Here is a 13,143-nt window from a genome sequence, read left to right as displayed (position 1 = left end):
AATTTCCATAAATATTTAAATATTCATCTGTTAGTCTCCTGAGTCTATAAAGAGGCTATATAGTAATATAGAATAATCATATGAGGAAGCCACCCTTTTTATATGATCAATAATTGCATTCATTAAAGATATGAGTAAGAAAAGCAAATGCCTATATTCCTAAGAGAGAAAATAAGGAGTGTTCACTTGTGTCACTGTAAGCGAGAGTCCAGAGCTTGGTCAGTGTATAGACTTTGAAAGCAATGACTTTCCATTAGTAAAATATGCAACCCACAGAGATGACTATAACCCTATTTCCTTAGACTCTCTGACAGCAGAAAGGCAAATGTACCTACACTGGCTAGCATAAATCCCACATATAACACAACTTACAAGTTGACGAGAAAATGTTGACATATGTAGTAGAAAGTAATATTATCCTGTTCACATAATCTCTGAGAACATATATTGCCCTATCTATGGCATTGGTATTAATTTCTGATGAAGGGAACTAAATCAGTTTGTTGGGCATCCTCATAGTCATCAGGTTGACAAACATCTTATTTGCAAGTATCTAGCTATAAAGTCCCTCCACCATAGTTAAGTATCTAGTTTTCAAGGAGTCATGGGATGACATCTGATTATTTTTCTGTCCTTCTCTACATGGATTTAAGTCATCCTTAACAATTCTCATTTATCTTATATAGCAACAAAAACTAGATTTTGTTCCCGTGGTGGCACATATTTGTAGACTATGGACTTTGGAGCCTTTTAGTATTAGAATCCTGGAAGCTAATTAAATTGGAAGTATGACAGGGTGGAGGTGGCGGCAGAAGAAGCAAAAAAAAGAACCAATCAAGCAGTACTTCCCAACTGAGATTTAGTTTTAGACAAACACTACCTCGAAACTTTTGGAATTAAGGCATAAGCCAACAAAATATAAAAAAGGCAAAGGTTTGAAAGCCTCAAGTGATTTTTATGACATAACTTAAAATGCTGTCCAGGTAAAAAGGAAAATTTACAGGGCTATCTAGAGTTAAGAAGTAGGAGCAGTAACATGGTCTAGAAAGGAAACTAAATATAACAATACTGAACAGTAGGATAGTTAACGTTAAAAGGATAGTTAAACATTAAAAGTTCTATTTAGAGGCAGAACAACAAAATAATCTTACTCATTCACAGATATATCCCATATAGTACAGATTAGCTCTCTAAAGTCATAATCCTGTCCTTTATTAAAGGGCATTGCTCTGCTCATTAAGGAAAGGTCTAGCTCTAAAAAGATGAATAACTTAAAGTTGTTTAGCATACCAAGAATTTAAAATAACCAAAAGAAAGAAGATGCTTACCAGACTATCCAGTCCTCCTCCCAAGAGATCAACTGCCCCCATCTGCATCGAGGATACCTGTGGCACATTGACAGGAGGACCAAGGTCAAGGTTTAAAAGGTCTCCCAGAAGGTCACCTTGAGAGGGGATAACCTGAGGCTGTTCCAGATTGGTGGCAGTGGTGGTGCCAACAGGGCTATCACCTGCATCAGTGCTGCAGTCACACACACAAAGAGAGGAAAAGAGAAAAGTCAGTTTCACCAGGAATATAACAAAGCAACAAGTGAATATCAGACATACAAAACACAGGAGAAAAAAAACCCTCTTATAATTATTTTTTGATGTACATGAAGAGACTGCAATTCTTATTTTTTTTAATCAAACACAATGAACAAAATGAAAATAAGTGCAATCATAAAACTTCATTAATCAACTATAAGAAAGTGGCACATGAGAAACCTGGGGAAATAATTTTTTAAAGGAGAAAATACATTTCCTACCCTCAAATAACTTACTCTGTAACAGAAACAAATCAGCATTCACAAAATGAATGAAAAGTACATTCATGGTGTAATAGCAGATACAAGTATTGCTAAAACAAAACCAGCCGGGGCCGAATCTAAAAAATGTTGTGAGAAAGGTTTTATGACTAGATTTTAAAGAAAAACGTTATAGTGATGAGAAACTACCTTGAAGGGTTTGTGCAAAGGAATAAAAAAAAATAATTTGATTTTAGGGGTGTCAAAAAATTATACTGGCAGCAGAAACTGGGACTGGTAAAATTCCAGAGAAAGAGAAGATGAGGAAATATAACTTTGAAACACAGTTTGGAGAATTTTCTATGACATGCAATGCAGAATCATGTCCATATGTTGAATAAAGAACTAAAAAATAACATTAACAGAACATTACTTTAGCAGTTTGCGTATAATGGACCGAAGTTAGGAGAATGGACATGAAAAGTCTAAACTGCTACTGTCACCTCAGTGTAAAAATATAAAGAAAGCTGTGGGTTCCAAGTGCTATTAAAGGACTAGTTAGGGGAATGATCATTTTAATAAATGGTGCTGGGTCAACTGGACAGCAGTATGGGGGAAAGTGAGCCTTGACCCCTACACCTCAAAATGAAAATTAAGAGATTAAATCAGACACAAATGTTAAGAGTAAATACCTTGAAAAGAACCTAGGACACCTAGACCTTGGAGCAAACAAAAGTTTCTACAAAAAAAACAACAAAACAAAACCATAAAATAAAAAAAAATGAATGAATTGCACTTCATTAAAATTAAGAACAGGCACAGCAGACCTCTCCTGACTTGCCCGCTGCTTCCCTCAGCAGTGTATTTCAGTCAATCTGCCTGTTCTGTTCCCCATTCTGTCTCTGGTGAATCTTCTCACTCCCTGCATCTCTGGCCTGTACCCCAGTTCCTGTATGCATAAATAAATAAATCTCTAAAAAAAAATTAAGAACATCTCTTCAAGTGAAACAATCAATTGAAAAGTCAGAGAAGGTATTCTCCACAGACTGGGAAAAGATATTCACAATACATATATCTGACAAAAGACTTATATATAAAAAATTCCTACAAAGAAAAGACAACTAACTGGGGCCTCCCCGGTGGCGCAGCGGTTGAGCGCTGGGTTGCGAAGCTGCGCGCGGCCTCTGCGGCGCCGGTTCGATCCCCCGCTGCTCCCCGGCCACCGGAGGAGGGTCCCACATGGCGCGCAGACCTCTCCTGCCGCCCGCTGCTCCCCTCAGCAGTGTACTTCGGTCCTTCTGCCTGCTCTGCTCCCCGCTCTGGCTCTGGTGAATTCTCTCGCCCTCCCGCGCTTCTGACTGTACCCAGTGCATGTATAAACAAAACAATCAAAGAAACCAGCAAACAAATAAATAAAGCATGCCTCTATAAAAAAAAAAAAAAAAAAAAAAAAAAAAAGAAAAGACAACTAACTAAAAAATAAGGAAAAAACTTGAATAGGCACATCACAAAATATGTTTGCTATGTATAAACATGAAAAGGTACTTAGAAGCTTTACTCACCAGGAAAATGCAAATTAAAACATAAAGTGATACCACTATACAATTATCAGAATGGTTAAAATTAAAATGATTTTAAAAACCCATTGCTACTGAGGATATGGATCACCTAGAATTCTTAAACATTGCTGGAAGGGTTGTGCATTGATATAAACACTTGCAAAAACTAGCAGTGTCTTCTACAGCTAAATACAATCTTCTCAACAATTATACACCTATTCAACAATTCTGTACCTAAATACATGTCCAAGAATATTCAGGGCAGCTTTAACCACAAAAGGCCCCAAATTGGAAGCAACCCAAAGATACATCAACAGGGGAAGATATAAATTGTGGCATATCCAGGCAATGGTATACCATCTACTAATAGAAACAAATAACCGATAACACAACACAGATTTGTCTAACAGGAATTATACTGAGCAAAAGAAACCAGATACAGAAGAGTATATACTCTATGGTTTCATTTACATGAAATTCAAGAAAGCAAAACTAATCCATAGTGAAAGAAGTCAATAAAGTGGTTATCTCTGAAGGGTGGATAACAGTAAAGGGGCATGAAAAAAATTTTTGGGGTGCTGGAAATATCCTTTATCTGATCAAGGTAGTGGTTATATGTGTATATACATATGTAAAAACCTACCAAGCTATACACTAAAGATTAGTACGCTCAGAGCCTCCCTCATGGCGCAAGGGGTTAAGCACAGCACTATGAAGCAATCTGCAGCACCAGTTCTATCCCCGGCCAGGGAGGTGACCCACATGGCACAGCAGACCTCTCCTGTCTCACCCGCTGCTCCCCTCACCAGTGTATTTCGTCAGTCTGCCTGTTGTGTTCCCCGCTCTGTCTCTGGTGAATTCTCTCACCCCCTGCACCTCCGGCCTGTATCCCAGTTCTTGTATGCATAAATAAATAAATCTTTAAAAAAAATTAGTACACTCAATACTAAGATTATTTTAAGTACTCTACTGTAAATGACTGGGGGACTAGAACTCTTAAACTAAGCTTATTACAAATGATCTATTAATTTGAAAATGGGGAAAAATTCCCATAAAGTTTGAGGCTCAGATAGTTTCACTATGAATTCTTCCAAATATTTAAGGAAAAAAGCAAAAGTGATCTTCGATAAACTTTAACAAAATAACCCACTTAAATAACATTATATATCAGACAATGGTACAAGACACTCATTAAAGATTAATCCCATTAATATATACAATTGTTTCCTTGAAAAACAAAAAACCTCAATGTAAGTTTTAACAACATTTGAACATAAAAGACAAAGGAGAATAAGAATGAAACTAAAGAGAATAAATGGGAAAAAAAACCTAGGACGCAAAAGACTAGTGATAACCCTTATAATTAGAGAAATCTGGAGGAATGATAGGAAAAATACACCATTTCCAATTCTGGTATCAGAAAAGTAAACCAGGGAAGAAATTCATACACATATCGCTGATGAAACCACCAGAGTAACATGTGTGGTGGTAAGAGGGAGTCTAAAATGAGACAACTAAGATAAAGCTTGGTTCCACTAATTACCACTTGCATGCTCTTAAACAAGAGGTAACTTCTCTGAGACAAAGGGTCCATTATCAATAAAATGATAACCAAAACACAGGGTTCTATTTTAGGGCGGATCAAATGAAAACATGGTGTGAACTGTAAAACCTGGTAATATATCAGTGGTGACTGTGGTTACTAGAAAAAGTCCCGAAGGGAATATATAAAGAAACACAAAAAGAGTTTCAGAGCCTGATATTACAACCAAGATTATTGATCAGCAATTGAATGAACACAGAACTGCAAGGAACAGAGAGAGAAAAACAATCTAAGAAAGAAGTCTTGGGAGGAAAGTGTCAAGGAAGCCAAGATGAGAAGTATCTAAGATGAGGGATGGGGGAAAACACAGCCAAAAGTTACTATTCGAAGTCAAAGGAGAAATGATGAAATCTTCAGTAAGGCTATTTATTCTCTGCACATGAAATTCATTATCTTATGACATATGTCATTTAGCAAATTGGTAGAACATATATTAAAACTCTAAACAGAAGGAAGAATAGGTAACAATGCACATAGTTCCTTTACAATGAAGAGTATTGAGAGATTAAAGTGAGTTAGATAAAAAAATAAATGATGCCATAGTTTCTGCAACTTAAGAACATGGTAAATCATTATGAAAGTGTTTTCCATTGTGAACTAATGGGAAATAATTACATAATTGTCATCAAAGCAGTATTTTTAAAAGGTGAGACTTTTCTAAATTAGACAACTATTTACCACCTCACCCCCAGAGAGCAGCTGACAAGTATTACAGTAAGCAATACTCAAGTAAAAGCACTTCCCCTTTTCCTAAGTAATTTTTAAAGATCTAGTGAAATAAGCATTTTTAAACCTCTAGAAGGGACAGAACAAGGTGTTAAAGTGTTGCTGTATTTAATGACAAAGACATATGACTCATTAACCTTATGCTGCAGAAAGACCTAGGTAATGCCAGAGCTATTATGGACATGCCTTTTGGTACAATATATTCTCCTTATTTATTTCAAAATGCATTTTTCTGCATTTGCGCTTCCTTTAAAAACAAAAACAGCACCAATTATCCTAAAAGGAATCACATAAGGAATTGCAAAGGTAACAAATTAAAGGCTATTCATCAAAGACTTTATGTAAGAGATTGTGTTCTTTTTAGTTTAAATATTCTTTCCTTGTATTGTAAAAGGGGCTATTTTGTTTGTTGTTTGTTTTATTCCCCCACCCCTCCCATTTGAGAGTCAAAAGTTATCAGGAGAAAGGTAACTTAAAGGCAAATAATTATGGTTACAGAGGCAAATTAAACAGAAAATTCCTATCTATTATCAAAACTAGAAGCATAGACTGGGAGATGTACTTAAAAGTTAAGTGGTCACATGTAGACAATGTTATTATGTGTTTGCCCACAAGGAGAAATACCCTAATTTATTACAGAGCCTAATCCTTATGAAGTCAAAGCTCTTTGGGTTGAAAACCACAGCTCTTGTCCTAAAACTGAAAATTCAATTAAAGACTAATAAATGATAACTAATAGTTTTCTTGGGTATTGCCCTCTCTTTTTGTTTATTCGTGCCTGCAGTCTGTCTAAATAGAACCCAAAGTGATGATATACCAATTTGTAAGGCAATAAATTCTACATAAATTCATAACCCATTTAAATAACAATATATATTAGATAATGGTATCAGACACTCATTAATGGAAATGCAACTGATCTAGCCACTCTGAGATCAAATTCTACTTAGATTTAAGGTTTATTATGTTTAATGAAGGAAGGAGATTCTATAAAGATTCCAAGATACTTACTGTGAAGAGTTTATATGGGGCCTCCCTGGTGGCACAAGGGTTAAAGTCTCAGTGCTATCAAGCTATTACCAGCCAGTGCAGGGATGGGTTCCATCCCTAGCCAGGGAGCTATCCCACATGGTGCAGCAGACCTCTCCTGTCTCACCCGCTGCTCCCCTCAGCAGTGTATTTCAGCTGATCAACCTGTTCTGCTCCCCACTGTCTCTGAATCCTCTCACCCTTACCCTGCACCTCTGCCCTACACCTTAGTTCTTCTATGTACAAAAAAAAAATCTTTAAAAGAAAAAAAAAGTTTATACTAGTGCTGCTCTTCTCAAAATAAAATTTTAAGCTTTATAGCAAGAGTTCTGTTACCTGAGTACCTATTTATAAGCGAATTTCTTACTGATACAATCAATTTAATCTGCTAAAAAGGGTACAGATAACTGAAAAAACTACATCTACATAGAATTTAGGTTGTTTTTATTAAATATCCTATACCTTTTTCAGTAACAGCCAGCATAAGAGAAGCTTCTCTTTACAACTTAAGAGAAGCTTTATTTTCTAACATTAGCCATAAGTTTCAATGAAAGTTATAGCAAAGGACAAAGATAGCAAAATGTACATATAAGATTTCAAGTTTTTTCATACTGTAGACTTAAGCATCTTTCAAAGGTTGTAAATTTAGAAAGTCTTCACAATTTTCTGAAGTCATAATCTTACCTACTCCTAGATTAGAATACAGAGGGGCCTATTGTGTCTGGGATCACTGATATTCAGATGAAGTCCCTAGGGTAGCACACTTGCAAAAAAATCACAGCGGGCCTCCCCGGTGGCGCAGCGGTTGAGCGCTGGCTTGAGAAGCTGCCCGCAGCCTCTGCAGCGCCAGTTCAATCCCTGGCCACCGGGCAAGGGTTCCACATGGCGTGCAGACCTCTCCTGCCGCCCGCTGCTCCCCTCAGCAGTGTACTTCAGTCCTTCTGCCTGTTCTGCTCCCTGCTCTGGCTCTGGTGAATTCTCTCACCCTCTCGCGCTTTTGACTGTACCCAGTGCTTGTATAAATAAATAAATAAATATTTTTTAAAAAATCACAGCAAGTTCTTTTTCAGGCTAAGAAGATATAAGGAAGACCAACTCTGTCTAAACACATTCACTTCTCCCTCAATCCGAGGTCACCTGCTTACCTTCCATGATGTATTGGCAAGTGTTTGCGATGTATTCCATGACTTCCTTCCACAAAAGCATTCGGAGGCTTATGGTACACAGAGGCCAAGGAACCAATGTGGCAGATTAGCTCATCCAGCAGAGTTGGTTCAATCAGATCAGTCTCCTCAGAGATCAGTGGCTTCTCAGACAAGACTACTTCTTTGGCTGTGACAGGGTCCGTTGAGAGAAGGCGCCAATAAATATAGCCTCGATCTCGAAGGTCAGGATTATCAGAATCCTAATGAAAATCAAAGGCAGGAAGGTTTAAATGGAACTTTTCTCCATACTGAAACCCAAGCTGTTGATTTATTATCAACGTAATAAATGCAGTAGTGGTTTATGCAGAGTTAACTACTAAGAAGATTTTATATAGACTCAATATAGTTATAAAACTCTTAATTCTATAATCTCAAATGTTTTAAGGAGTTTAAATATAAACTGAAATGGGTTAGTCCTAAGACTCAAATTCAAAGGGAAATTGGAAAAAGGAAAAAAAGTTTAAACTGGTAAAAGTTAAATTCTTAAGTGTTTGGTGATTCAGAAAATTTGGTTTTGGATCTACTGTATTGCTAGGCCTTCGTCAGGATCTCAAGAAAATTTGAGAACTGCCAAGACAACCCTACTAGGCAAGTTCTAGAACAGTGATTTAAACTATAATGCGCATCAACATTTTTGACATACCAGTAAAGGCACAAAAAGCGCATATTCCTGCAAAATCTGTGCCAAAGCAAGATATTCGGATTCATCACGTCAGAAGTGCAGCTTTCTCCCCGCACCTCTGGCCTGTACCCCAGTTCTTGTATGCATAAATAAATAAAAATCTTTTAAAAAAAAGGAATTTTTATTTTTAACAAGCAGCACAGGTGATTTTGATAATGGTGGTCTCACATTTATAAATAAACATACCTTTGTACCACCATTTTATTTAAAATTAAAAGCACAAAGATTTCATATATAGTTATTTAATTCTTAGCACATGTAAAGAACGCATTAACTCTACTATAAAGACAGAAGAACAGCAGTATGAAAAAGAAATTTGCTCAATCATGTCTTATTAGACCAGTGAATATGGCAGACATAGAAACCCATACCAAATTAATACAAGTAGATTGCATTACCCTCGACTTAAATTGGTACTTATTAGCCATAATATTAGGTTCTTTTTAAAAAAAATTTATTTTTATTTATGCATAGAAGAATGGGGGTGTAGGACAGAGGTGCCGGGCGGGTAGGAGGGGTAAGAGGATTCACCGAAGACAGAGTGGGGAGCAGAACAGGCAGACCTACTGAAATACACTGCTGAGGGGAGCAGCCAGTGAGATAGGAGAGGTCTGCTGTACCATGTGGATTAGCTCCCTGGCTGGGACTCCAACTCATATGCCACAGTGGCTGGGGATAGCCTGACAGTGCTGAGACTTTAACCCCTCCACCACCATAATACTAGGTTCGTATTTCATAAACTTGAGGAAAAAAATCCCAGAGCAAACTTCCAGTGGAAAAGACTTATATAAATGTGCTTACTCATTTATAATTCCTCAGATCACATCAATTGGAAAGAAAATAAGCCTGGAGAAATCACTTAATAATTTATAATTTACATGTGGAATTTAGAGCTACAAAACAAAGACTCAGATAAAATAAAAAAATAACAGACTAAAAAATTCACTTTAGAATTGAGGCTAGTAGAGGAGGAGGGGGAGGGGGCTCAGTGGACTATGGCGGAGGACTAATGCTACCTCAAAAACAAAACAAAAAAGGGACACCCTGGTGGCATAGGGGTTAAAGTCTCAGTGCTATCAAGCTATAGCCAGCCATGAGTTCAATCCCAGATCCCTGGCCAGGGAGCTGACCCACAAGACGGAGAAGACCTCTCCTGTCTCCCTGCTGCTCCCCTCAGCAGTGTATTTCAGCAAATCTGCCTGTTCTGCTCCCCACTCTGTCTCTGGTGAATCCTCTCAACCCCCTGTACCTCTGGCCTACACCCCAGTTCTTGTATGCATAAATAAATAAATCTTTAAAAAAAAATGCTACCTCAAAAAAAAAAAACCCACCCTTCCCACACACACAAAATAAAAAAAGAAGAAAATATGCCATTTGCAACAACATGGATGAAACAGGAGGGGATTATGCAAAGTGAAATTTCAGAAGGAGAAGGACAAGTCGTAGATTTTTATTCATATGTGAAATATAAAAGAAGGAATATATAAATAAATATAAAACAAAGGAATAGGCAAAACTAAACCAAAACAAATCCCAGAAATCTGAGCATAAAATTCAGCCCATAAGAGGGGGATCCTAGAGGGTGGGGAGCAAACAGATTGCAATACAGGATTATGGGTGCTTTGGTGGGCTTGGTGTAATATAAAATACATAAGAGGAGGTATGAACCTATATCCCTAAGTCCCTACAACGTTGTAAACCAATTTACCTCAATAAAAATATAACACCATAAAAATAATTATTTATATCCAAATATTAAATAAGCATCTATACAATGATCTTAAAAACTAGTAAATTCACTACAGGCCTATGCAATATATTGTTTCAGGCAGGGAATGTACACTCTTGAAGTCATTTTTAACTTTCAGACTAAAGACGCAGCTTAGTATAGTGGCTAAGGGCAAAGACTCTAGAGCCAGACAACCTAGGTTTCAGTTCCAGCTCCAGTCCATATTAACAGGCCCTGTTAGTCTGTTTCCTCATCTATAAAATAGGAATAACAACAGTATTAGCACTTACTGGTATTGAATTAATATGTAATTACTGGAATGCCTGGTACACAGTAGGCACAAAATATATATCATTAAGAATCTATACTGAAAAGTCTGGAATTGGGAATGTCTGATATTTTATTTATATCCTGTCCTAGTCTAAGAAAGGATTTAGCAAAGTTTGCAAAATGCATCAAAGGTTGCAGTGCATAAATTTCTACAGTGGCAGAAAAATGCATGCCACAATGATATACCCACTTTCTACAGAAAATTAAATTTGATTTTAAAGTTCTAAACAACTGGCATGAAAAAGAAATCCAGTTAGGTAAGTCATCCAGAAAGGACAGTTAACTATAAATCCATGTGTAGGAGAATTCAAAACTAGTTAGGATTTATTTGTTTGGTAGAGTCTCATTAAGAAAATATGTCATGGGCCTCCCTGGTGGCACAGTGGGTTGAGCGCTGCTCTGTGAAGCTGTCTGCAGCCTCTGCAGCACAGGTTCGATTCCTGGCTGGCCAGGGAGATACCCACAATGCGTGGCAGACTTCTCCTGCCTCTCCCACTGCTCCCCTCAGCAGTGTTTTTGGTCTGTCTGCCTGTTCTTTTCCCCGCTCTGTCTCTGGTGAATCCTCTCACCCTCTCGCGCCTCTGGCCTGTATCTACCCCAGTTCTTGTATAAATAAATCTTTTTTTTTTAAAGATTTATTTTTTTATTTATACAAGTACTGGGTACAGTCAGAAGCGTGAGAGAGTGAGAGAATTCACCAGAGCCAGAGCAAGGAGCAAACAGACAGACTGACGAAATACACTGCTGAGGGGATTAGTGGGAGGCAGGAGAGGTCTGCGCGCCATGTGGGACCCTCACCGATGGCCGGGGATCGAACTGGCGCTGCAGAGGCTGTGGGCAGCTTCACAACCCAGGGCTCAACCGATGCACCACGGGGGAGGCCCCTCTTGTATAAATAAATCTTAAAAAAGAAAATATGTCATGAAATAAATGACTTCAATGACATATACAAATAAGGCAGTTTCTTATGAAAACCCTTACTGTAGGTTGGTGGTATCTATGTAATTCAATAAAAGCAATTCTATTAGGGGTGAAATACAATGCAATCTAGATATACAGCTCTTTGCTAATCTGGCTTGATTCAGAGGTGAATTTTAAATATCTAGAGTCCTTTCAGCAATACTCCCTAACACTTTATCTCAGGCAATTTTTTTTTAAATAATAAATTTTATTTTTATATTCCCCATACAATTGTAATCCCCTCATTTTGACCCCAATCCCTCCCCTCCCCGCCCTCCACCCCCCATAGAGTGTCTCTGGTTCATAGTTTTTTGTTGATTTTGATTTTCACTTTCTTATAGTTATTCATTTTCCTGGTCCCTTATTTAAGTTTTCTAGATTCCTGCTATGAGTGAGACCATCCGGTATTTTTCTTTTTCTTTCTGGCTTATTTCGCTGAGCATGATCCCTTCCAGCGCCATCCATGTTACTGCAAATTGCATGTGTTTATCTTTTTTGAATGCTGTATCTCAGGCAATTTTTGATAAACATTGAGTATTGATAAATGCTGGGAGGTAATAAGATTGAGTTTGAACTCTTGATAAGCAGGCAAAACCAAATCAAATCAAAATTCACTCTCTCTAATGCTACCTGTTAAGAACAGACACATGGAGACATAAAGAACTTGTGAAAACAGTGGAATTTGCCAAGGACACCTACTTGATTATTTATTTAGAAGTGAGCAGAGAAAACAAGGCCAAAACTCTCTTTAGAAAATTACTTTAAATCCATCTTAACACTAGTGTACACCAGGAAGTTTACAATGCTCAGTTAAATACAATACGTAAGCAATGAATTGGTGGTTAAGAAAATTGCAAAAAAAGATACTTTTTAAAGGGAAGTTTTAAAAACAATTCAAAGACTCATAAATTAAAAAAAAAAACATAAGACTAAAAACAGGAAAGGACAGCTCAGAACTAGGCAAAGTACTAAAAAGGGACTTCAAATATAAAGAAGTAAAAGAGAAGGGCCTCCCTGGTGGTGCAAGGGGTTACGCGTCAGCACTATGAAGCAATGCGCAGCTACTGCAGCATGAGTTAGATTCCCGGGCAGGGATATGACCCACATGGTGCAGCAGCAGACCTCTCTGGTCTCACCTGCTGCTCCCCTCAGCAGTGTATTTCAGTCAATCTACCTGTTCTGTTCCCCACTCTGTCTCTGGTGAATCCTCTCACCCACCCACCCCCATCTCTGGCCTACACCCCAGTTCTTGTATGCCTAAATAAATCAATCTTTAAAATAAGAGAGAAAAATGGTAAACTGATTATCTAGATCAGACTGGCTGCTAAAGCTAGCCTATTCTCAAATCCAGTTAAGAACATTACTAGACAAAAATAATTACTTTGATTTCTGACTTTTTATCTAAAATGGTGACCTAACTTTTAAGCCCAGTTGCCTAATTCCTAAAATTAGAAACCACCCTAGGGAGATCAAAACTACCAAATAATAAAGACAGAGCCATAGCACTTTAAAATTATTTAAAGAGAAAAGCAAC

The 13,143-nt window shown here is 37.5% G+C and overlaps 1 protein-coding gene across 4 annotated transcripts in view; it reads right to left on the bottom strand.

The window, feature by feature from the left end:
* Window positions 1–13,143, bottom strand: part of AP2B1 (adaptor related protein complex 2 subunit beta 1) — a 102,656-nt gene that overhangs the window by 51,140 nt on the left and 38,373 nt on the right. For all 4 annotated transcript variants that reach the window (XM_037494107.2, XM_037494110.2, XM_037494108.2 and 1 more), the window contains 2 exons: window positions 7,849–8,108; window positions 1,329–1,521 (listed from right to left, as the gene is read on the bottom strand). In XM_037494107.2, coding sequence (XP_037350004.1) covers window positions 1,329–1,521; window positions 7,849–8,108 — 453 coding nt within the window. The remainder of the gene's footprint in view (window positions 1–1,328; window positions 1,522–7,848; window positions 8,109–13,143) is intronic.

This window comes from Talpa occidentalis, unplaced genomic scaffold, assembly GCF_014898055.3.
Source record: "Talpa occidentalis isolate TD23 unplaced genomic scaffold, MPIMG_talOcc4v2.1 talOcc4.7, whole genome shotgun sequence".
NCBI lineage: Eukaryota > Metazoa > Chordata > Mammalia > Eulipotyphla > Talpidae > Talpa > Talpa occidentalis.
The sequence above is the reverse complement of the archived record's forward strand: the minus strand, read 5'-3'. Positions and strand labels throughout refer to the sequence as shown.